Source organism: Parasteatoda tepidariorum, chromosome 1 (assembly GCF_043381705.1).
Source record: "Parasteatoda tepidariorum isolate YZ-2023 chromosome 1, CAS_Ptep_4.0, whole genome shotgun sequence".
Lineage (NCBI taxonomy): Eukaryota > Metazoa > Arthropoda > Arachnida > Araneae > Theridiidae > Parasteatoda > Parasteatoda tepidariorum.
Window position 1 is genome coordinate 59,733,664 of NC_092204.1, and position 27,587 is coordinate 59,761,250.

General features: G+C 31.7%; 1 protein-coding gene across 2 annotated transcripts in view; it reads right to left on the reverse strand.

Annotated features, from left to right (window-relative positions):
* The window catches only part of LOC107454170 (phosphatidylinositol 3-kinase 92E), a 65,717-nt gene extending 43,183 nt beyond the window's left edge, over positions 1-22,534 (reverse strand). The window contains exons 1-4 of one of the 2 annotated variants that reach the window (XM_043053017.2): positions 22,135-22,534; positions 11,628-11,824; positions 4,362-4,593; positions 445-680 (exon numbers count right to left, since the gene is read on the reverse strand). In XM_043053017.2, coding sequence (XP_042908951.1) covers positions 445-680; positions 4,362-4,593; positions 11,628-11,795 — 636 coding nt within the window. In that variant the 5' untranslated portion in view covers positions 11,796-11,824; positions 22,135-22,534. Of the gene's footprint in view, positions 1-444; positions 681-4,361; positions 4,594-11,627; positions 11,825-15,077; positions 15,277-22,134 lie in introns of those variants that run through there. The other variant, XM_043053025.2, reaches the window with a different exon arrangement.
* Positions 22,535-27,587: the final 5,053 nt, after the last annotated feature.

A 27,587-nucleotide genomic window follows, 5' to 3' on the forward strand; every position in this document is an offset into this window, starting at 1 on the left:
TTAAATCTTCGGTAAAGCTAAAAACCAAAGGTAATTTAAAATACACTCAATAATAAATAAGGGAAAAATTTTTTAATGGGAAATATATAACTTGAAAGAAATTGAAACACCACATATGATATTGAAATTTGCAAAATTGAATAATGAAGTGGAAATCCAATTAAAGAAACGTAGAAGAGGATAAAAATGTAAAGTTTGCTGAGTTTTGCTATTAAAATCAGATAATTTATTCTCAACAAATTTCCAAAACTAGTTATAATATATGGCGCTGCTGCCAGCGAAAAGCTATAAAACAATGTATGTCATATCCGTCTAACTTAAAATATTTGAAAGAATTAACAGTAAAAACTAAACTCGTAAAAAATAAGCTGCAAAACAGTAAAGAAACAAACTAAAATAACACTAAAAAAAGCAAACTACTTTAAAAGTAAGAAGGCAAATTACTTCGGAACATTGCTGTCCGATACTGATGGCTACAACCAAGTTGTCATCGAAAATCTTCTTTTGCAAATACGTGGGCAGTTTTGGACTGGATTCCATAGACACAGGATATTGCCGAAGTACCCGTTTTTCCCAAGATTCTAGCTCTAACTCAGCGCATACAGATTCACAAAATTGTCTCATCTGCTTACGGAAGTCATTTATTTCTGAGTCGTTCTGCTCATCAAATTCTTCAAGACCTTTAATGAAAGTAAGGAGTTATTGAAGGAACTGTTTAAGAAATCTTTAATTACTCATTGTTATATTTTTTTCGTCTGGCATATAAATTTACCAAATTCCCTAGCATGATGGCGTCTTCATAATATTTCAAGAACTTTTAATTAGAGAAGTTGTGTTGCAAAATATTAATCAATTGAACATAGGGGTCGATAAATGAGTACCAAGCATGCTTGGGAACTAAACACTGGGGGTTTCACGTTCGGCTGACCACTTAACCGGAACATCTGCTCCTGTACCCCTGAGCCCAAGGTCAAGAACACTGAGATGGGCACAGTAGGCCTTGGCCCTCTATGGGCTTGTCGCGCCACTGAGTTTAGTTTAGTTTTAGAACATAGGGATTGTCCAAATGAAAAGTGGACATTAGCGATTGCGTCAAAATATAGCGCCAATAGCAGAGCCACCATTCAATGTTATAAAAAAAGTTGAGAAGTGCGTCACAAATTTGTTTAGGCGTATCGCGTGAGAGCATTTTAAGTGAATATGAAGTCGTGCCAAAGATAAATGCGTTCAGAACAGAACAATGGGAGGTAGTACGATTTTTTTATTACAAAAGTAGGGCTTAATGTGGCCATTTAACGTCAAATGAAGGCTGTTTATGGCGAGTAAAATCTAGGATTCATAGCTGTGAACAAATTGTGCAAGGTTTTCGCAAAGAGTGGATATCGGATGTGCCAAGATCAAGGCAAGTAAATACATGATCTCCATTTAATCCATTGTTGCTGTTGACGTAATGAGGTAATTAAAGAGTTAAAATTGTTGATCTGTGAAGTATTCTGTGACTAAAGAAACAGTGGAACGCTTCGTGCCCCAAAAATTCATACTGATACACATTGTACTGATATTCACGTAATATATTTGACATATATCTGATTAATCAGTTCACGGGAGAGCATTTTAAGTGAATGTCAAATCGTACCAAAGATAAATGCATCCAGGACAGAAGAGCGGGTGTTTACGATTTTAAGTTGCACAATCTGGGAATCTAACATCAAATGAAGTCAGTAAAATTCGAGTATTTTTTGGGATTAGCGTCTGTAAACAAATTGCGTAAGGTTTTTGTGAAGGGTGGATATTAGCATCGGATGAGCTAAGACGAAGGTAAGTAAACTCATGATTCCATTGAATTCATTACTATTGTTGACGCTTAATGAGGTAATCGAAGAGTTACAACTGCTGATCATTGGTTGGCATGGTCGATAACTCTGCCCCCACATTTGGTGACCTCTGGACGTGATTTGTACATGCAGTAACGCCTACTTCAATCTGGTAACGCCTGCTTCGTTGGATGGACCACATTGAGCAGTTGACTTGCTACTTGTGATTGCAACATTATCCAAACCTCCTCACGCTGTTGCTACTCAGTCTCGTCTCGATTAAACAGAACGGCTGCCTGCATACACTCGACTGCTAATAGCAACACAGGAGCGACTATGACTGTGAAGTTAATACACCTCTCACATTCAGCACTCAAAAACCTGCTGACTCTCTCTCCCGGTCTTTCTCAAGTACAGCAACTAGTGAGATCCGTTCATCGAATTCTATCCCTGATAAAACTCTGATGGGGGAGTATTGTGGCGCAACTACCACTTCGAATATTAAACATCAATTCATTGGTATATAAGACATGCTAACTTGATTCAATCACGAGGTACCTTTTGATAGATGGCGGTTGGCATGGTCGATAGCTCCGCCCCCACAATATCAATCTTTAGCTCGATTTTACCTTCTCTTTGATTGCTTTCACGTAAACTGGTTAACCAGTTAAGCGCAAGTCTGAAGGGTGGAGTTACTATCGCTGTTGCATTTCTGTCGCTATCATTTTCATTTGGATAACTGAGGAATGGCAATAGTGGAATAGAGAATTTTTCGAGTTAGGTGATGGATCAGATTAAATAATTTTTTTTACAATCTCAAGTAACATCAACGGTAAAATTAATTTATTTGATAACACTGGATTTGTATAAAGTTTGAAGATAGAGATACACTTACTGAAAATTGATTCAGTGATCTTTCTAATTATAGATTAGCCATCATTAGAAATAGTATTTAATTATATAGAACGTATGCATAACATGATCCATTTTATACCACAAAAGTTTCAGAGACAAATTAATGTGTCATGACTCCTATCGTAAAAGAGGAGACTCTTAAAAGGAAAGACTTACAGGAGAAACTGTTATACTGTTTAACTGTCTGCACTGTTTAGGAAGAAATCATTTTCAAACAGATTGGTTGCTTTTTAACCTTGGAAACGAATCCAGAATCATAAGAGTTGAAAGGTGATGATTATTAGTAACTCTTTCAATTTTCCTTTAGCAATCAAACTGGTTTTGATGCTTTTAATCCCGCTTTCTTCAATAACGATTTGCTAGATTTTGATAAGGTTTTAATTTTCTACTAGCTTAATTATTAAGTTGCAATCACTAAAGTACATAGTTGCGCGAATGTCTTGAAAAGGATTTTAAAACTATTTTTTAAGAATGGTGATTATAAATCATCCTGCATGTATTTATTTATTCATTATGCTAGACGAAATTCACTTAAAAATCAGACATTTTTTGTGAAAGTTAAAAGTAGTAAATTATCAAGGAAATCTCTCCACCTCAAAAGATTCCTTTTATATCAATAGCGAAAATGGAGTATGATTTTATTAAATAATCCTCGATTGAAATTTCTTCTTTTTTTCAACAATGTTATCAATGTTATCAGCTCAGAAACACTTTTCTCTTGTTCTCCTTATTGTAATATTTTATCTTAGAACCTTTCCTTATGTCAGAAGTACACAATAGCTTTAACTGCACTTAAGTTTCAGATTTCAAAGCGTCTTTTTTAGATAACAAATTCTAACAGCAAAATTAGTTATTTTTATTAAAGCAATTAGAAACTAAAATCAACTATGGCTACTAACTACAAAGTACATTTAAAATACCGTTTAAATCTGGGCTGAGGTAGTAAGCCTAAAATGCGAAATATCTAACCCAGCACGATTAATTTCAAATGTTTAAAACTAAACTGACAATTTTAAATATAACAAAATAGTAATTTGAAAAATGTCTTAGAATAATAATAATCAAAAGAAACACAATAACTGTTATACTAAATGAAATTGAATAATATAATTATAAAAATTGTTTTGAAGATTGTTCCAAGCACTTAAAGTTAGTGGTGCATTCTAGCATCATAGATATGCTCAGTTCCTTAATATGTTAAAAGCTACAGTAAGTCAGTATGAGGAAGGCTGAACTTGATTGTAACGATATGTAACAATATGTAACAGTAAAGTTACTGATCTAGTTAAGCCTCGGTATGATGAGTTAGCTAGTAAAACCCCTACCAGAAAATGGATAAGAGGAGTAAAATGGAAATTGCCTTAATTATTCCCTAAACCATGAAAATTGAGAAACTTTTCTGAAAATTCTGAAAAGGCAAGAGGAAAACCCGTAACTCCTAAATGCCTTCATTAGGTGCCTCTTATATCTTGGGACTTAGTATAGAAACTGTGGCATTTTGCATAAAAAGTCTGGGAGTTCCTGATATAGTTAAGTAAAAGAAATCAGTGAGCCAGTCGTTGCATATTATCTCTGTAAGTGACATATCACTTGAAAATTTAAATTATAAATGTTTTTTAAACTGTGCATTACTCTGCCCAATAGCATTTCCTAGCCTGGAGTTCTGTTTCTTTTCCTCTACATCACCTTCCTTCTCTGCCAATCTGAGAAAAGCTTGGAAAGGTCTGACATCGAATAACATGCGATCCTCTTCCACCAGTTCGTCTTTATTTCCAGTATAGGAGTTGACACATTGGAAGACGTAGGCATCACTATCCTTAAGAAGAGAAAACAGTGGACAGTTCTGTGCCCCTTCCCACACTTCCTGCAATGATGTAAAAAAGTTAAAAAATGCCGTTAGGGGAAATCTGCAAATAGCATGACATACATTGCACAGAGCGTATCGAAATGATCAGACCATTATTATACTAATGATACGAGTTAACTTAAAGTAATGTTAGTTAATAATGTATTATTATGTATAATGATATTTTACAAACTATATTTCATACAATGAAAAATAATATTTAAGTAATTCATAAATCATAATATATAATAAAGGAAACCAAAATTATAAAAAATAACTGTTTTAAAACGATCGGACTATTGCACCAAAAATTAAATTGTCTTCAATTTCATTGATTTTTTTTTTCAAAATAAGATGATTAACATTTTTTGACATAGTTTCTATAAGTTTTAATGAACAATTCGTTTCGACTTTAGCCAAATCGGAAGCAAAAGCTTTTTTCTAGACCGTAGAATAGTTGTACTGTTTTGCGAGTAGGCCTACGTGTTTTCTTATAAGTTTTTCTAAGTTTTATTTTTGTATAAGACTCAAGTATGAGCTGAAAGGTGGAAAACTGTGTACATTATAATTTAGAAACTATTCAAAAGTTGACTTTGTAGTGGACACTAGAGAATCGCCCTGTTCAAACATGAAAAACAGATCTTCACTCTGTTTTGATGGCAAACGAAAATATTTTTCAAGCAGCTGTTGAATGTTTGCAGAATTTAAATGACCGTTTACAAATGCTATTTTAATTCTTCCAGGTAATCTGAATCTGGAAGACACCATAACAGAACCACCGTCCACTTGTCTCCCCGAGAATACCTTTCTACTGATACGTAGATTGGGCAACTAGTATTGCCAGTCTTCTAGAACATTCAGGTTGATCTTTTTCAGTTAGAGTCTAGAACAGAATGTATCTTGAAATGGATTTTTACTAGTACATCTATCGCGATTTCTTATCATTAGAAAATCACACTTTTAAGTCATTTTCTGGTCAGTTGTATTGAGTAGGCAGAATTGATACCCATCCACCGTTATCTCCGTTACGAGTGGTATCGCTCTCGACAGGATAGGACTGCAACCGAATGGAACCAGGTCATATTCAAAGATGAATCCAGATTTAATTTTACAATTATCACCATCGTGTAATTGTGTGGAGGCTCCGTAATAAACGCTTCAATTCTGCCTACACTGTACTGCAACACACCACTGCTGCAGTTGGTATGGTGGTATGGAGAGCCATCGAATACGACGCATGATCAACCCTAATATTGATCCACTGTGCCATGATAGCCCAGCGTTATGTTCGTAACATCTTTCAGCCACATGTGTTGCCAAACATAACAGGGCTCCCAGGAGACATTTTTCAACAAGACATTGCTTGGCCACACACAGAAAGGGTGTCACAAGAATTCCATCATCACATTACCACCATTCACTAGCTTGATCGATCCTCGAGCCTATTTGGAATCACATGGGATGGTAAGTTGAACAGCCTCAGAGTTTAGTCAATTATTTAGCTGTGTTTTCACAGTAACTATGGAACGAGATGTCGTAGGACAGCAAAAAATACTTGCATGTCTCAGTGTCCGACCGTATCGCATCTTGTATTTGCGCTAGAAGATAGCAAAACCTCCTTTAACTTGTATTTTTTCCTATAATAAATAATCAGTTTGCTTTGACTTTTTAATAACTTACTTATATCAACGTTGTATTTAGATATGTAAAATTTCGTTTCATCCTGTCAAATCTTTCTAGGTGTTTTAATTTTTGGCGTAATATGTATGGAAACAATATTAGAAGTAATGAAAATCTTGTTTATAAATATTGCTGGCACTGATGTAAAGATTATAAATAAAGGTTTGAAAATGTTATTTATTTTCAAATACTTAATTTATTAAATTTTTGATTTTCTTTTAGTCAGCATGTATTATTTTCAATGAACAGTTCAAAAAGTGCATGAAGTTTTCAAAACATTTTTTACAAAAACTTTTTAAAACTTACCAAAACTTTTTAGAAAATGTAAATATAATATTTTATCTCTCTATAAAAAAAAAATAGTAAGTAAATCCACCGCAGCCACTGATTTGGGTAATCAAATTTATTGTCCATGTTTCCTTTACCTCTGACGTCCTACCAGTTTTTAATAATTTTCTATTTGTTAACAATCAAAAGTATGCATTTATTTGTCATTTATAATACTAAAATGTGTTTGATTTTTCAATTGCGTTATTACTATTAATCTCCACATTGAAACTAAAAATGGGTTTAGAAAAAAGTTTCAAAATTTTCATGAACAAAATATTAAGAGCTTGATAAAAATATTTTATTGACAAATTTTCTTTCTTTAAGAATTATATTTACCAAACTTTTACTTGTTTATCGCAAAAAATATCGACACGTTAGGATGAAACAATGTTGAATGAAAAAAGAAATTCTGAGGTTTGGTAAACGCAGTCTATTATATAAAAGAAAATTATCTGTGAGTTTATAATTTTGTGATTTTGTATTTAGCGTTTTTCCTCATATGCGTCCGGCTTTGCACAGTTTCCTGATTTAAATAAGAAATATTGAATTTTATATAGTTATTCTGCCTTAAAGAATATTTCAAGATTTCCTATAATCTATACAATTTGCCTAAAATTGTCAAAAAAACGTAGTTCAATTATAATTTCAAAGAGCATTATACAATTAATGGGAGCTAGGATATTAATCCAATTGTTAATGCAATGTGGCATTTAAAAGTTGGCCAAAAATAAATAACAAACTAGGCAAAAGACTTAATGAAATTAAAATTTCTGCCTAAATTTATATGCAATTTTGAATTCTTAAGAGTTTCACATTTAAAACGAGGAGCCATTTTATTATATGTATAAAATAAAAGCTATTATTTGCATTCTAAAAACTTGCTATTCAAGATGAGAAAAACAGTTACTAAAAAAAACCAAGTCATAAGAGGATCCGGTGATTTACAATGCTATTTTAACTAATAGCTCATAGCTGTTTAGATTTATAGTAGTGATCTGGTAAATTGCCCTTTTTTTACTCGTAATCTCCCTTGATTACCCTTTAAAAACAAAACCATGCTTTAATGTTTATTTCCCTTTTTGGAACTTTTAGAAAGAAAATGACTATTTTTGTATTGCCTACAAAAATTATTTAAATTCTTTTGAGTAAATAAATATAATAAGCATTCATATTTAGATCATGCAAAGCATTAGTTTAATGTAGGGAGAGTTTAGATTTAAAAAGTTTAATTTAGGCCTTGCTCGTGTACGAGAATTCAAATTTTTTTTTTGGAAATCCATAGATTGCCATAAATAGGCTCTGTTTCACTGTAATTTTTAAAGATCCAACTATTAAATACAGTCAAACCCCGCTATAGTGAACCTTCAAGGGACTGAAATTTCGGTTCGCTATAACGGGAATTCACTATATCCGTTCCGCAAGCAATTTTAACTAATGCTTTCAAACTCCTCCTTTTTATTACATATTATTTAACACAAGATTGCCAAAGGAAGTCATTTTGACTGCAAAACAGTGATGTATATAATGACACAATTTCTCAAAATTTTGTACAATATATAATTTTTTAATTGTTAATATTTACTAATAACTTGCTATATAACTGTAAATAATCTGAAAAGCATTAAAAATTAATTAAAAAAAGTTTTTTTTACACATTATTTACATTTTTACCATCCAGTAATTTTGACTGCTTTTGGGCAATATACTAAAGTTTCCGTCTTTCTAGTGTTCAATAAATGACCAATAAAATGAAATACAAAAATGACTGAAAAATATTACGTTAGCAACAAAAATGAGTTAACTTTTATTTTTTATTACCATTCGTCTTGCGTACAATTTTTTTTTCAAATCTTTAGCTGATGAGCAATCCTCCACATCAGATATGGAAATATTTCCCGACTCTCTGAAAATAATTCATCCTGAATTTATATTATTCTGCTTTTTAAACCTGTCTACTCGGGCATTCGAACGCATAAAAGTAGTCTGACCAAATCGCTCAGCAAATTCATCTGCTTTGACTTGAAGCATTTGTTCAGATACTGGAAGATTGCGGATTTTTTGAATACTGAACCAATTTAAAATTGCTGTTCAATAATGAAGCAAACAGGAAAAAATGTTTATTGCTACATTCCAAGCTATAGATGGTTTCAAAAATCGGTATATGTATTTATTTTGAAGTAGAAATTGAATAATTATTACAAATAAATGAAGAAAACAAATCAGTCTAAGACAGAAAAAAGTTCTTAATATGCAACTTCCTCTCTTGTTTTGGTTCACTATATCCACAAAAAAATAACATTATACGTGTATAGCAAGGCACGGGACCTAACATTTCGTTCACTATATCCGGGAGTTCACTATAAACCGTGTTCACTACAGCGGGTTTTGACTGTATTAAATACAGTTAAAAATTTACGAGTAAAATCAAAATAATTGATTAATAAATGCGAAATAGATTATAGAACAAGAAGAAAAAATTGCATTTCTTAATAAAGATAAAAATAGATTTGGACTGGTGTACCAAAAAGAAATATGAACTTGTTTGTACACAATACTAGCAAAATTATTGTGATATTTTACTTTCTCTAATCTCAAGTTTGTGATGACATTTTTTTAGGAAATAATGCTTTTATACGTCACGAATTCCATCTAAACATGTACAACAAATTTAAATAATAAATGTAAGATTTTAACAGAATCAGCATGTTTTTACCAGAATGTGATAACAGTGTTTACAGCATAAGATAAGATGAAAAATTTGTTTAAACTTTCCATTTATGTTGGTAATGCATTGAACAAGTTCTGTTAAGTGTTATTCTGTTATGAATAACAAAAGTAAACAAAGATTTTTCTTGTACTCCTTTTCTGCATAAGTAAAAAATACATTGAATCAATATCTCGCCAAATCGAATACTGATTCAGGAAACTGAAAATTTTATAAAATATTAAAATGGCATTGTAAAAATAGTAAATGCTTTAAAAATGCAAATAAAACATATTTAAAAATGAAGAATTCTTGTTTTTTTCCCTTATATCAATAAGTTATTGGAAAAAGAATATTTTAATAATTTTGCCATTGTTGTAAACATATAAAATGGTACAAATATAAATCAGAATTTGTATTGTGAACGCATAGAACAGATCAATTCATGCTCAAAAAAGTTAAATTTGATAGTATATTATCTGTTATAAAATCAAATAAGGGCATACATATAAAATATAGAATAATTTGACTTCAGTTTGTGTGATGCGGGAATACAAAATCAAATGAACTAATTAATTACCAGATAAACAGTTGTATTGTTCACCACCCGAAGTTTTTAAAGGTATTCCGAATTCTAATAATTCAAAAATTTCATAATATGGAGAGAAATCAATTTTTAAAATTTAAAAAAAAGCATAAGAGATGTTATTTTTTACATTTTGAGTTATTTATAAAAAAAATCAAAATAAAAAATTATATTTTTAAAAACTACGTTTTTGTAGTGGAGAATAATAATTAAAAAATAAAAATTTGAAAAACGAAAAACGTGGGGAGCATGAAATACATAACAGTAAAGTTATATTAATGTGTGTATGCGTGCTCATGAGAATATGTGTATGTATATCTGCAATTGTAATTGTATCTGAATGTGTATGTGGAATATGTTTGTGTATATGCATGTGCATGTGTATGTATATGTGTATGTGTATGTGTATGTGTATGTGTATGTGGATGTGCATGTGTATGAGTAAGAAAATGTGTATATGTACTGTTATGTATTTCATGCACCCCACGTTTTTCGTTTTTCAAATTTTTATTTTTTAATTATTATTCTTCACTACAAAAGCGTGATTTTTAAAAAAAATTTATTTTGATTTTTTTTTATACTCACTTCCAAAATCTCAATTTTTTCACTCACTGTACACAAAACTTTTCAACTGACATGTGACACTAATTTGAAATAATCGAATCGACAACAAAAGGCAATCGCGAAAATATCAATTTTTCTTTAATTTATTTTACTTTGTATGTCTTCTTTCTCTTCATTTTCATGCATTGTCTTCCAATTCTGAACTATGTGCTAAATTTGAAGTCTATAGCTAGTCGGGAAGTTAGTTTAAAATCTATTACAAAATTCCACCCGAACACGAAGGCAAGTTAATGTAAACGTGGTAAAAAGCAATCATCATATCAACACTATGTGACATTCAACAACTTCAAACTCTTAACCGCGTGTTTAGCATATCGATATAGGTTTTGCAATAACGTAATGAAACCTAACAAACATACAAGTCCCTTTCATTCATTTCTGTGAAACAAATATTTATGAAATATCCTATTTTTCAATTATATCTTGTTCAAATTTTCAATCTTCAATAAAATACTTTTTATTCATCCACTCAAATTTAAATACATTTTTTTAAACTTGTGTGGATAACAGTAGATGTTACGAACTGCAACCGTAACTCCTTATGCTGTCGAACTGCAACCGTAACTCCTTACGCTGAAGCAGATATGTATATGTACTCAGGCAAGGAAGTCGAACTTTCTCATCATCACTGAACTTGTAGACATTTCATTCATATTTCATTTTCATCGTCATGATTTGTTAATTAGAACAATAAAATGTTCTATTGTTATTCAAATTGGCTGTCGTCATTAGATATTTATCATTAGGTATATTCACGCCAACCCCGGACCTATATATAGAAAAGGTTGGTCGTACTGCTTATACATATAGAACATAGCAAGGTAAGTGATACCTTTCAATGATTCATTTTGGAAGTTCGTAGTGGGACCTTCATTCAAAAGTAACAGTAGATGTTAATACTGTTTTCACAAATATTAATTCATTAATTAAATTTAATTAATTAACTAGTAAGAAGTCGGAATTGACTTTAAATTTTTTCGGTATTACTTGTTTATTCTTTACTAGATTAACTAGACTAACTTGACAACTAGTCTAACTAGTTTAACGAGATTAACCGTTAAAGAATATACAAAGCATAAATAAGATTGAGCGAGAATTAATAAGTTTCAAATGCCTCAAAATGTTTACCTCTTTAATTTGATGAAGAGTGGCATATCTGTTGACGCTAATGGTCATGAAATATCCATTGGGCATCAAAATGTCCACAGCAATGTCAGAGTCCACATCTTGATCCCAGCAGTTCTGTACTTCATTTACAACTTCTATGTTCGCGTAAGGACTACATTCGATTTCCATTACTCTCTTGGGCAGAAGATAGCATTATTCTGGAGGGGAAAGAATCGACAGTTTTTAAATGAATTTATTAAAAAATGCTTTTTAAAACTTAGGAATTAATGTCTACGTTAATTTACTGTGAAATAACTCTCATTCAAACTATAGTGCAAATTCCATTTAGCTAAATTCAATTAAACTATTTTTTGCGCACAGGATGCATATACTTCTTCTACTTTGCGAACCTGCACCAGAATACTCTAGCTACAATGGACCTTTAAAAAGACGCTATAACACGAGAGAATCATTTCATGACAAATTAGGTTTTACTTACATTAGTAATTTAAAATTTTAGGCTGTTTTTTGAAGGCTCCATCGTCCTATGAAATGCTTTTTTTGAAAATAATATGCTATTTTCATAACTTCTGTGAGTTTGCAATAGTTACTTATGACTGCTAGGTCAAGTTTAGCCTGTCTAAAGTCAGCGCTGTCTATGCTTATTCTGTAAATGGCGCAAACAATATTGAGAAGTTTTGTGAAAATAAAAAGCATTTGAGGTCTAATTTTTAGTATTTAATTTTTAATATTAATATTTACTCCAATGCTGCATTATCTAGGGTCATAAAAATTTGTAAAAATTAAGAATAAGACATTAATTTTGATAATTTTCATCTAGGTGGAAAAATGTCGCCAAATTGGCGATTTTTAAAAAAGTTTGCTAACATGTAAAATATTTCAGTTATTTGTCCGTTCTAAAACCTTCAGTGGAACATGATGGATTTATAGTTTAAATCTTTGTTTCAAATGTGAGGCTGTAAACTGTGGCCTTTTTTATTTTCCTTGGCGACAGAGCTTCGAAAACATATGTTAAAGTGTAGAAAAAAGTGAGATCAGATAAACCACGATGTTTGAAATTGTGAAATTCTTTTTTTTTCTCCTTAAAACATTAAGATTAATTCTCGACAACGCATTCCGGAGTAATAATAACATAATTTGTTTCTATTTTTCACGCACTTTTTTCTATGCTTTTAATTTCAAATTAGTGATGCAGGTAAAACAGAATTCGGGTATCACATGTTTCTTCTGCGGTACAGTGTCATCTTAACTATTAAACAAACTGTTAACTCAATGCCACAAATTCAAATTTAAAAGATTTTCGGCTGCCATATTACATCCTTATTAATAGGTGGTACCCTCTATGGTAATCTTTTTCCTCCTTAAAGATACATTGATATTGAGTTTATACATCAATATAGTTTACAAAATAAAAATAACTGTTCTTAAAAAGAAATAATCTATTTTTTTAGATCAAATTCTTGGTGCGTAACGCCCAATTCTTCCTATCCCAGCAAAAAAGTAAAAGCTATTTAACAATTATAGTAACATCACATTAAATTTATGCACATCTGAGGTGAAAATTGTGGGTGAGTTTTCAAAACTAGGGATATAGGTATATTTTTAACCCAACCCCTAATGGAGTGTTCTTAGGGGAAACACAGGTCTCATGATCCTGAAATGTTTCAAGGGATCGTCCTAAATCTTTTTTAAATGTTTTTTGTCGTCAAACTTCGTTTATAACAGAGTGTGTTTTTGATTTTTTAAACGCGTAATATTGCTTTATTGGAAGCAGTACAGCCACTTCCATTTTTTGCGCCATCACATTAAATTATATGGTACATACGCGTAATTTCTTACATTACGAGTATGTGGCATATCATTTAATGTGATGGCACGAGAAATATATATGTCATTATATGTCTTTGAAATGTTATATGTAATTGATGTCACTTATATGGCATTGAAAATTGACAACATTTAAAGCGTCTAAAGCGAAATTAAAGCCTGTCTAAATTTTAAAGCAATTTATTGCTTGTTTATACAAAATAATCGGCTTAACGTACTCCTGTCCATATTTTGGAATCCAAATACTTTCGCAATAAAAATTTCATAGCACAATATATTAATTAATAAAAAGTAAAAAACGAGTAACTTTACACACGCGTTAAATGTTTATATTTTTTTTACGGAAGTTAGTGAGAACGATATGTAGAAACATGAATTAATACGTAGAATAATTATCAGAGCAAACAAATACTATCGAAATATTTGGATACTGTTTCAAATTATATGTTCATTAAAGTAACTTACTTTGAATACACCGAAATAAGATTTATAAGCAAAATACTTGGATAAAGAGAGCACCTAGGTGTGCAACTAAATATCCTTTAGTTTATGATCTCATCAAAAATCACCAAATTGGTTGAAATGCATGTTTCCATTTCTTTGATTTAGGGATCGTAGGGAGCTTAAAACTCTTCATGGGTATTAGAAAGACTAATGGAAACCATATTTATTGCTCTTTTTTACTCTTAATTCTATTATAAAAGGAAACTTATAAAAATTTTAGTATGGTTATTTTATCTTTGGAACACTTAATGTTTTTTTTTTCTTTTAATATTTGTGATCGAGTGAACTTTTCCATTGAAAACACCTAAAAACGTCTTGCTACAGTCAGTGTAGATATTCCGAACAGCCGAATCGTAAGAAAAATGAAAAAGAATTATGTGAGGGCTGGTATTGATTATAAATACAATAAAACATAACCGTCTGCCTATTTGCGATGTATTCGCAGAAACTTCGCAGTTAATCAATAAAAAAAAATTAGTGAACCAATTGCTAAGAACAAACGAGGCAGATTTCGAGTAAAAGGATTGTAAGTAATTCGAGGAAATCAATCAAAATTGTCATAAATTGGTTTTGTTCTTCATTCCTTGTTAAAAATGTGTTGGTCTTCTTTAAATGATAAAAGGGCAAAATGTTCTCTTTTTGTTTTTATCTTATTAGTTTTTTACTTATTTTTTGTCCATGCATTGATTCATGTACATGCAAAGTAATATTTATTTCGAGCAATAGAATACACAAATATTACGTGTTTATATTTAATGTATGGATTAATATTTTTTTAATTTCATTCAATTGTAGAATTATGATGGGTATAAATTTTTTCGGAGCATGAAACATCACAAATAATCTCAACTTAGGTTGATTTTGTCTACCCATAAGTTTAGTCAATAAACTGGAAAACAGTTCTTAAGTTTTTTCCCGCTTCATTATAACATTCTTAAATTATATTATACCATGTAAAATAGAATATTTTCTCCATATAACAGTAAATATAGCTAAACAAAAATAAATTATGTCTATCCATTTTAATAAATCATATGTAATTGCATTTAAATATCAAAACTAAAAGCATACTTAAAACAAAAGTATACAATATTTAAACAACAAAAAGTAAAACATTACATTTTAAGTCCAAAAAAAGTAAATAATTATACGGTCCCTTGTATCCTTTTTCAATTTAAATGAAAATGAGAAAGAAGCAATGTAGTCTAAAGAATTCACCGCATCTCCATCTTCTTAGTAAGAGAGAGAAAGGTGAAAGCCATTGTTGGGAGAAAAGCGTAAAAATGTAGTTCCGTCTGAGCCTGGTAACTTGGCAGACAGAGTGGCCAGATATTGATGTTTTTGCAACAGGAATTTTCTTACTTCCTGTTTCACCGACGTCATTTCCTGTCGGGATCTACCTTTTCGGCTTCCGGACGGAGAGAAATTCGATTTCTTATCATCGGTTTGATGAAGGAAAAAACTTTTGTTGCCAGTTTTGGATCGAATTATTACTCATTGGTAAAAGAAGATAGATTGAAGAGATGACTAGGAAAGGTGGACTGAAAGGTAGCTTTGATATTGTTCGAAATGGAATTCATTTCATAACTGTCAGAGAATACTGTCAAATACAAGATTTTACTCTATGCTTAATGGTAAAATGTTTTAAAAGAACATTTTCAGGTATTCAGATTCCTGTTTCATTTTGTAAAGCAAAGGCAGAAAATTATTATTTTTCGAAATTTATGACAAACTGGATTGAGGATAAATAAATTTAAGAAAAAGAAACAGTGAAATGGCACAGAGGTTATATGCGGGTATATTGCGCAAAAATTAGACTCACGTGTCCAGTGTATAAAAATTAAAAGTTGATAAAATCTATGTCTCACCCAAAAACTAAGATAAGAAAACGATGAAATAAACAAAATAGGAAGACAAATAACTAATTGGGATACTTTACGGTAACAAGACTCGTATTTATCTGACGAATTCAAACTTTCAGGGGTTGAAATCTACATTAAAATATCATACGTCCATCATGTTAAAAAAACAAAAACATTATGGATAATAGGAGCCTTTATTCTCAAGATAGAGACATGTGGACAAAGAATAGGTTTTTGAAAATTCGCTTTCAATTTTTACAAATAAAAATAATTATTGTTGCTTAGAATGCATTAAGATATGATCCGCTTAAAGCAGGCTATAAATATATAAAATACAAGCGCGTAACTCAACCATAATGTAACAGATATTTGTTTTTGCATCGTGTTCTGGTAAAAAATTTTAACCATATAAATCGTTTTTTTTTTTATTTGAACAAAAATGAAAGATTAGTGCTTAAAATAAAAAGTGAACAAGCTGAATAACTTTTGATATAATGATCGGAATTTCACGTACTAGTGCCTAATCTGAATTTTAACCATAATTTTAATCTAAGTCCAAACTTTCGATCGCTCTCCTGTCCACACTTTTGGGACCATGTTTTCCAGATTGCTATTATTCAACCCCCATCTTTTGAGAGTCAAAAATAAAAACCTGTTTGGAAAAAATGCGTGTTTATTAAGAGAAAGTATTTAAAATATCATCTGCAATAATTAATATAGTTAAGGTTAAATGATAGTTCATGAAAATCCAATTACTGGGTGAAAATTAATACAGAGTTTTTCCTTTTTTATTCTTCTCTCTGTACATTAAAAATATGAAAAGGACTGACATGCAATAATAAAATACTTATCCAGCACTACGCTTTAATGCTTTTGTTTTCAATTGTTTTTTTTTTAAAGTTATTATGTTCTAGATTATTCAACAATCAAAATTTTCTAGGAAACAGGGCAAAAAAATCAAAAATTTAACTTAAAATCGAAGATGACAAAGGGTGAAAGCAATTAAAGTATAAACACTCAAATAGTTTCTTGGCCATAGATGGCGCCACTAGAAAACAAGAAGCGCACCCCTCTTGCCTTCAGGGGATACGACAACAGCAACAGCACTCAAATAGTATTAGAAACTATGCCTGACGCAAAAGGAAAAGAAAATGTACGAGAAAATAACACGGGGTCGTGGAAACCGTATTTAACCAAAAGAGGTTTAAGTAAGGTTTATTATTACTATAAAATTATATAATTAAATGGGATTTCAAAATTTTAATAAATATAGACGAATGATTGAATACACTTGCAGCCTTACTTTTACTAACGCACTTAACAGGGTCGAAACTAAACTAGCCCAAAAGTGAAAAAAATATATGCTTTGCAGTACGTATTCATTGCAAATTCCACTAAAAGCCAAATATCCAACAAGGAATTCTTTTAATGTAAGAATTGACAGACTCAGAAAAGTATGGTTAAAACTACTAGAATATGGAAAAATTTACCATGTTTCTGGCTGTATGGGAACACCAAAAAGGTCGGTAATTGTGATGCCACAATTGGCATACACATATTTATTTTCTATCTTTTAAAATATCTTTCATTACTTAAGCTGATTTTTTTATTAATAGAATTACATTTAAAATAAATCACAAACTTAATCTTTTTAAAACAAACATAAAATATTTATTTCTTCTCTTCCAGATCAATGTAACGGATATTTTTTTATTTCATTACTAATGCAGACTTATATATTCACTGTCGCCTCTAATCGAAAACAAAAATCTATTTATAACTTTTTATTCTAATTTTCCAACGGCTAAATGTTTCGGTTGCATGGTTATAAGAATTCACATAAATTTGTTGGCGACTCGTGATCGCCAAGGTATTCTTTTAAACCCAATATTGATATGCTGGTTGGCCTTGTTTTGGCTATGCTATATTTTAATAAATCGCCAATTTTGGATCTCCTACCAATGCTTCTGTGTCCGCTGGGAACAATTTACATGTACTTTTTAATTTGGCTTTTGATTAGGCAGGTCGTGGGGATTTGTCTCCCATGGCCTGACCTATTTTAATATTACTATGCAAAACTGATTCAACTGAAATTCTTATGAAATGATTTTTATATTTTGTAACTCGAGCTCTACAAATACTACTAAATAAAAGCCTTTTTATTAATTCTAATCCGGCTCAACTATCAATTTTCATCTTCTTCTGTTTATCATCACCATCTTCAATTTGTCAATATCTTCAACTAATCCACTATACCAATACAAACCTCCATCCACACCCTGAGATTTTCTATCAACTTCACCATAAAATGGCATCCTGAATCATTCTTTCTTCTTCATAGTAATTTTTACAGAAGCACTTGGATAATGATTTTAGAAAAATGATATTACGAACTAAGTCTTTTTTTTTTTTTTTTAAACGGCATTTGACCGGGGTCTGTTGAATCCACAATTCCTTGTATTTACTTAAAGAAGGCAAAATTCTGGAAGCGACAGCGTTTTAGCACTTAAACGTCACCAGTATTTTCCAAACAACGTCGTGAACATCCCGTTGCGTCAAATTTATACGCAAATAGTATAGTGCATTTGCTTCGGAGCATCACATACTCACATTAAATTTGAGTGTTCGGTTAATACTTTTAGCAATATACTAAATAACTTATATCGCTTAATGATATTGTTAGTGCAAGGGTGAGCCTAGGTTAGATGGCCATAGAGGAGAGATGACCGCTAATAGATTGCATGCTTTGATATTTGCTAATAGATTGCAACAAATGCAACTTCATAAAAAGCAATTTAACTTTTATACAAAGCGTTATTTTTTATGACAACTAAAGTAGGTTAAAATTTGAATGTATATTTTATTTGAGGGTTGAATATTTTTCGTGAATCAAGTATTTTGTTGCTTTTCAATACGTAAATGAAATTTTTTTTTCTAACTAGCTGGACCTATAATGTACAAATGTAGTTCAATTCCTGAGTAAAAAATAAGGAATTATGATAGCTGAATAATGCTACAAATTTAGTATCCTTCTCATCTTAAACTTCAGGAGAGATGGCTACATAAGATAAATGAGTGATGACCCCCTTTCATTTATATACATAGACATATCAGAAATAGTAGGGTACTTAAAAAATTTAAAAAATGATAATAAAAGTAATAAAATAAATACATTCCAGAAGATTCAGATTCACAACCAAGCTTAATATTTCCAGATAAATAAATAAATATGGAAAATCTGTTGTTTCGTATTATTTGCTTTAAAATGAAAGCTAATAAAAAAGAAATTCTTAGCTTTTTTATGACAAAATTAAAAACAACTTTTTACAGTTTTTAAGGACCCTACCAGCCCTGCATATTAACATTCTGATTCTCTTTGACAGAAGCCTACTATAACCTACTCGATAGAATTCTACGTATTATCCGATTCTACATTCCCAGAATTTGATGAATATCAATGTGTTGGCTTTGGAGATGTTTGTTGGTCTGGAGAGCCTTAGGGAGAGCAATTGCAACTCCTTCTGAGGACCATCCAGTGACTGAAAATAGCATTACTGAAAGAGTGGGACGAACTGCCACAGGAACTCATAAACTGCCTTATTTCTAGTATGAAATCACGGCCTGAACGAAGGGGCAACTATCAAACCATTTTTTTTAATTTAATTCTGTAACCACTCTTTGATTCTATTCAACTCTGCAGTTCTAAACTCGATTATATACTTATATTGTGCACGATTATGTAAATAGTGTATTATAATTGTTGAATGATTATTATTTTTGTATTATATAAAACTATGGTCAAACCAAATTTTATTAAAATCTGTTAAGTGGTTCTGGAGATAACTGATCAAATGTAAAAAATTTCCAATTTTTAACACCAGGGTAAAAGTAATGACTCAAGATGTGCAAGGTGCATGCAGTGATTCCATAAAACATTTACAAACTTTGCCACGATTGTGATGAAATTTTTTCGAAAGTGACGGATTAAATCTGTACAATAGACTTTGTTTATTAGATTCTTTTTGCTTATTTGTCGTGATAAAGTTCATTTTTTACTACTTACTGAAAATTTTTCATGGTTAACTTGTATGGAATGTGTTATTTTCCATATTTTAACCTAATATTTTCTTTACTGGATGGCCAACTCACCTTGATATTAAAGAGAGATGGCTGCTTATAAATTTAATTTCCAACAATTTTTTCTCAATATTTTATTATTTTTTGTTCAAAATATGTTGAGTACATACATGAGAGTTTAAATATGCATAAACGCTTCGTGGATCTCTATTCTTAGTACTTTGATATCGATTTGAAAATAATTATGGCCATCTATTTTAGACTAACTATATATTTAAACTGTTTTAATAACCTTTCAAAAAATATTTTATAAAACAATATAGACACATTTCGCTTTTCTTATCATAACTCTATGCTAGAAAGAAAAAATCAAGTTTATAGTAACTTTGCAATGTTGCACTTAAGTTTCGATGGAAATTTGAGAACTCTAGTTAGTTTCTAAGTGGCCAAAACTTAGAACTTTGAAGAATTTCATGTTGTTGTAAATTCTGCTTGCAGAAATCGAAAAACATTTGAAACACGTATTGGTATCAGACAGAAAGCTCTAAATAAGATTTTAGCTCTCTAATTAGTTGGAATGTTGTATAAAGTTTATTTGCAAGACTCCACCTTCATAAGTGTACACAGTAAAAAATCTGATAAACTTACGGAAAAAAATTGCCAGCTGGTGTGCTAGCATAAAGCAGTTTATTTCACAGAAAAACACTGTTATTTAAAAACAGATGCCTGTTTTTTAAACAGATATGCACTGTTATTTCAGCATACAAACTTCTGTTATTTTAATAAAAACTGTAAAAAATTACTATGCTAGCATTGTATTCGGTGCGAGCTGAGAGTAGCGTTCCTACGACCATCCGACGACGGAAATCGAACCTAGGTCACCTCATTGGGAGGCGAGTGCTCTGTTCCCTGAACTACCACAGGTCTAGTGGTCTTTCAGTATGAAAAAAAATCCTGTGACTGCTTTTATTTTAAAAGTAATACTTATTGAAATAATATGCAAGTGTAAAAATATTTAAAACTCTTGTTAACGTCTCGTATAGAAATGTCTGGCAATTTAACTTACCAAAAAATGATATCAAGAGACAAAATCAGGTAGGGTATCGATTTGACAATAAACAACAGTCGAATCGCAGTTTCGTTTATACGATATTCAAAACCGTAAAATAACTGCTAAAAAAGAGCAAGAATAGAAAATAATTCTGAAATGATTTTTTTTAAAAAAGGGCAGAGTTATTGTACGATAAGCATAACTGCATGGTATGAACTAGTTTTAATTCTTTTATGATTAGGATGAAAGACAGAAAAAACCTGTTTTGTCAAGAAAATAGTTTTAAATGGTCAAATATGCAAAGAAAATCTGAAAAAAGAACAGGAATTTTCTGCAGTTTACGAAAGCCAGTTAATAAAAACGTATAGTTCAAAAATTTGAAATTTGTTGTAAGATTTTCTTCTTTAAAACATTTTAAAAATAACATTTTAGATTAAATCTCATTTTTTTATCTTCAATATTTTAAGTAAAACAAAATACAAATAGAATGAAATTCTATTAAATAAGATTTTGTTTTCTACGTCTAAAACAGATTCTATTATAAATGAGAATAAAATATTAAGTGATTTTCTCGTTTAATCAAAATATATTATGTTGAATAAATAAACACAAATACATCAGCCCTCATTCACGCATTACTCAAACATCATTGGCTTCTTTTTTTTGTTATTTGTTTACTTTAAAACATATTTTCAATCAAACAGAACTTGTATTTGCAATTAAATATATAAACATGATAAAACTACAATCCATTTTTTAACGTTTATTAAATTACTTTTTTGAAGTAATAACTTCAGATTTGCCGTAGTTAATCGTTTTTTACAATAATCTAAACAAAACATTAAGTACATAATACTTCTTAACACTACAATTATTTTACTAACATGTCTGATTACAAAGTTTTTTTCCTATATAATAGAGAAAAAATTACGAAAGTAAAAAAAAAATATATAAATTTGATAATAATTTTTTTTGCATTTAAACTTAGTATTTTTCAGTATACGTATTGAGATTTCTTCATACAGATTCCCTCACTCTATGTAGTGCACACTTTAAAGCTTTAAAATCAGCTTAAAATTGTATAAAAATTAAGTAACATATGCCAATAAATAAAAACGAATGTTTTTCACACCATTATACAAACAAAAATCTACAAAATAATAAGCAAAATTCAAATTATTTCTACCTGATCCCATTCTATCAGCAGCGATTGAATAATTCTAGATACTGCCCAAATTGGTCAGTCCTTCAACAGCAACAACAATAAACATTTCCTATCTTCGCAGTGGTTCTCAAATTCCAAGAGTTTGTTGTCTTAAAGGGTTACTAATAATTCTATTTACCGAACTGCTAATTCTGTTATCACTAACCACACAGACGATTCCTTTCCGAGTTTGGTCACGTGGTTCGGCTGGCGGTCAATCAGTTTCAGAAATTAAGAAAATTCTTACTTTTGGCTTATTTTATTTCAAAAATATTCCGCGAATATTCTTTATGTTATGCGATGAAGGGTATAAGCGTGAAGTGTAACTGATAAATGAAAATAATCTCGCTAAAAGCATTAATTGCATGTTTGAACAGCCTTTGGGGGGCCTGCGATATCTATAAATAGAGATATTATTGAGAGATAGACAATCGAGTGCGATAGAGACTAATCGAGAAGTACATTTGTAGATATATCAGATGAAAAAATCTTGTAACTAAACAAGAAGAAAGGTTTTATTTTTTTTTGTATTATTCGTGTTTTATTTTGGAGATAAAAAGTTATAGATTTATTTATTTGCTTTGTTAAAAAATATGAAACTTCATGTATTGTAAAAAAAAGGGATTGAAGTTTTATGAAATGTTCATAAAGTATAACAATGAAATTTATCTTATTTATATTTAAATATTTTTGAAAAAAATCTGTTTCTTTCCCTAAGCGTGATTAGCGAAACGAAATTTGATACACTGACAGTTTGAAACACGGGTAAGGTTACAATCGACATTATAAAATCTGAGTCCAATTGTTCGAGTGGGCTGAATGAAAAACAATTTTTTTTTCATGCGATTAGTATAACATATAGTTGCAATTTAAATTGCAAACACTTCTTCATTTGAATTATAACAACTATTAATTTTAATAACTGATAGCTCTTTTACTTAAAACGAGTTTCACTGAAAATTTACAGCAAGTTTTAAGTAATTGCTCTCCCACAGATTGTTGTTGTTGTAGTAGTTCATTTACGTCGCACTAGAGTTGCACAATGGGCTATAGGCGACGGTCTGGAAAACATCCACGAGGATGATCCGAAGACATGCCATCACAATTTTGGTCCTCTACAGGGGGGATGGCACCCCCTCTTCGGCAGCCCGACGACCAGCACGCGAAGTCGAGCACTTTACGGTAGAACATTTTAACGAGGACCAATACTGCACACCCTCGGTCTCTACGCAGACTAATCCAAGTGGTCACCCACCCGCACACTGACCGCAGCCAGTGATGCTTGACTTCGGTGATCTGCTGGGAGCCGTGTCTTAACAATCAGTTCACTGCGGGACCCCACAGATTGTAACTGATGTTATTCCTCATATCGTATAGACACGGTTCCCAGTAAAGCACCGAAGTCAAACATCATTGGCAGTGGTCAGTGAGTTGTGGGTGACCAATTTGATCAGCTCGCGAAGGAATCGAGGATGTGCGATATCGTCCTCGTTAAACTGTTCAATCTTAAACTGCTCAAATTCGCGTGCAGGTCGTTGGGCTGCAAAAGCGCGTAAGGACTGAAGGACCATTATAATGGCATATCTTCGGATCATCTTCAGGGCTGTTTCCCGGTCCAGTCTCCTAATGCGATGTAAATAAAGTAATATTATTACTTTAAATAATTATTGAATGGGTAACAAGTGAATTCAAGTAAAAACATCGTTAATAATTTGGGCGGCATGTGGGGGATAGCGATACCAAATTAGTATTTTAAAGGCTAATTAAAACACGTGTTAATTTTGTTTATTATTACACTTTACAATTATAGTTTTTGAGCCGTGGTGGTTCAGGGGATAGGGCGATCGCCTTCCAATGAGGTGAACTGGGTTCAAATCTCAGCTCTGACTGGTCGATACGAATTCCGCAACCGGCTCGTAACGACCACAGTGGTGACGTAAAATATACTCAGACGGATCATGGGTTATAGTCCCAGTGCCGTCAGGCTAACCGTGGGAGGTTTTCGTGGTTTTCCTCACAATGTAACACAAACGTGGGTTAGTTCCATCAAAAAGTCCTCCATGGAGGCAAATTTCTCCCAATACTTTCGGTTACGATTATTTATACTAATGATTTATAATTGCTCCCCAAGATATTGATACAATTTCGATTCGCCAATCATAAATTGAATTCGGAAATCGGAAGGTGTATTTTTCCACCAAACAATAAACTATGGATTCATATCATTAGATTATTGCTTAACAGTTTAATTCAAACTTTATTTAGTAAAATGGTAATTTCGCATTGGTTGTGTATAATTTTGGTTTAATAAGAAAATAAATGCATTATTATACTTTCTCTAAGTCTTAAGTCAACGGAAATTTAAATAGTTAAAATAGAAGTTGCACACTTTGGTGTTAATTCACCTGGAAAACGAATGTCAAAGTAGGCAGCGTTCAGTAGCATTAAGGATAAGTGTCCTTCTAAAATGTGATTTGACAAATAATATGAAATCACCGAGAAAGGTAAAAACTGTTGTTTGGTAGAAAGTGCTAGTTGAGCGGAAAAATTATAGCATGGATAAAAGAGGGATGATTTCTTCATAAAAAATTATAATTGAAACATTAATGCAACAATTACTTATTTTTCGAGAATTCGATGCTGTATTTACAGAACACGAAGTCGGTATCATGTCAAAAAGATGAATCTGACTCATCAGCATGTGACAGATTCGAATTTTGGTCGTGAAGCTTATAACTTTAGGGTCCTCTTCAGACATGAAAGGGATATTATTTCCCACTTGTTTCCCACTACGACAAGTCCCGCAGTGGACTGATCGTTAAGACACGGTTCCCAGCAGATCACCGAAGTCAAGCATCACTGGCTACGGTCAGTGTGCGGGTGGGTGACCACTTGGATCAGTCTGCGTAGGGACCGAGGGTGTGCGGTATTGGTCCTCGTTAAACTGTGCTACCGTAAAGGGCTCGACTTCGCGCGCAGGTCGTCGGGCTACCGAAGCGGGGGTGCCATCCCTTCCGCAGAGGATCAAAATTGTGATGGCATGTCTTCGGATCATCCTCCGGGATGTTTCCCAGACCGTCGCCAATAGCCCATTGTGCAGCTCTAGTGCGACGTAAAGTAACAACAACAGCAACACTACGACAAGTTATTATGAGGAGTTATGAAAATTATATATCCAGAATTTTCTTATATTTTCAGTAATAAATTACTATTTTTTAACTAGCTTTTGTTTCAATTTATTCATTCTAATGTGTTCTATTGAATATTTGATTGATGTGTTTAATTGAATTTCGAGGTTTAAAGCTTCGACATTGAAGAAGCTCAGAAAAAGCTTTAAAAATCCTAAAAACCTTAAAATGTGAAATTCGGTAACTGAGTTAAACAGTACAAATTTTTTATGAATAAGATGAAACAACCATTATTCGAAAATATTAATTAGTTTCTGATTAAATAAGGAAATTCCAGATATATAATTTTTGTCGGCGATATGTAGGAAGTAGAATTATTTCTCTGCTTTACGGGAACCCTAAGACAGAGTATCTTCGCGAATACTGAAACATAATTTGTTTCAGAATGTAGTTTTAGTAGTAGTTTTTATTTTAGTTTAGTTTTTAGTGTTAGCTTCGCACTGAATTAACGCGATTGAGCTATTGATGGAGGTTTGAGATATATCCTTAATAATGACCCAGAGACAAAACTGGCGCACGCGTACTCTACACTACCACAATTACTGTTAGAGGATAAATGGTGATAGCAATCATTCGGCCTTTGGACCATACTACCCAATCACATGTGAACTTTTCGGGTTCTTAAATCCACGAAGACATGACATTAGTATGGATTCCGAACCACCTAGACGCAATCTGAGAAAAGGCAGTCCGATCAGACATTCACTAGCATCAGCAATGGAACCTTGACCCAAGCAATGGTAGTCGAAGATTATAGCCACAACACCGACTAATCAACCAAATGTATGGGCAGCTGGAATCCGTTAAGTGCCGTCTTTGTTTAAAAGTAACTTTTAAATATGGTTTAGAAGTTGGATGAAAGTACTGATCAAATCATTTGAACAAAACTAAGTTGTTTCTTGCAATTTTTGCTATATACATTATAATACTATGAAGATTTATCGGTAATATTTTTGTTCAACTGCAATAATTATGAAGTAGGTCTGACTTCCAATTAATACTTGTATACGCCGGCACGAAGTTTGTTAAGAAACTTTAAGGCACAAACTTGTAACTCTTCCTGCCTTGCCACTGTCTGGAACCTTAAATTCCAAAGCATTTTGCTCTACTTAGCAATTTCTGTTTCTTAAAATAATCTTCAGATTTAGATGTTTAATGGTTAGTTCAGACTTATTAGTAATTTAAGATTTACTAGTAAGTCTTCCTTTATGGATGCCATAGGAAGAAAATTTAATTAAAGAAATTTTGCAATTGATTCGATTTACATTTCTGTTTTCCATATTCATTATAGCGATTGGTGGAAGGACCCTACTCCATGATTCTGGAGACCTCAGATTTTTGCTTAAAGACTTTTGCTTGTAGCCTTTCAAGAGTTGAGACTTCGACTCCGGGCGAAATCGTAAGGGACTTTTTCAGCTATTCACTACTTTCTCGTTGAATAATAAGGGAATTAAATATTTATTCTCTGACATATGTGTAAGATAAACTCCAGGACGCCGCTGACAGCAAGAAAATCTACAACAAAAAGGGGATCTGATGCAAGATCTACCTTAAAAAGTCCAAAGCAAACCAGATACCGGTGAAGCTGGTTGAACACAGCATTCTTTTCAAAGTAGGAAAGATACTTTCTGCTTCTCTCAAAAGTAAGGATGGCCACTTGCAAATCTGGCCAAAGCAGTCTTGGTTCTTCGATCGTATTTTATGTCCGGCAGGGTACCAGGGGATGTCCTATGATACCTGTGGTGTGTAGGTGGTACACGCCTTAATAGAAGAAGCTTGGATCTTTCAATGGAACAGAGTTACCTATGAGTGAGTGAGGAGCCATTGGCTGTTTCGTTTTCACTACCCTCTTTCGCCAGTCTGATACCTCATTACCACGAATATCCACGTAGTGGAGGTAAGCATCGTGATTCTCAGAGTTTGTGTGAAGCATTCTTGAAACAACCTTTAGAAATAAAATTTAATTTTACTATATGTAATGGCTTTACTCATGCATTTATTATAAATAAATAAAAATTTAGCCTAACTTATTTAATTAAAAGTTTATGCTAATGATGAAAAGTAAAATAAATTATAAATAAAAAATAATTAATAAGAGATAAATTATAAACAAAAAAAAATAGTGAACAAAAAATAAATTAATGAAAAAGGAATAAAAAATAAATTATAAACTAATTGTACCGTTTTGGTGACGATTTACCATTAAAATTTGAAAATTGATTTAGTGAAATGATTGTATGAAATATT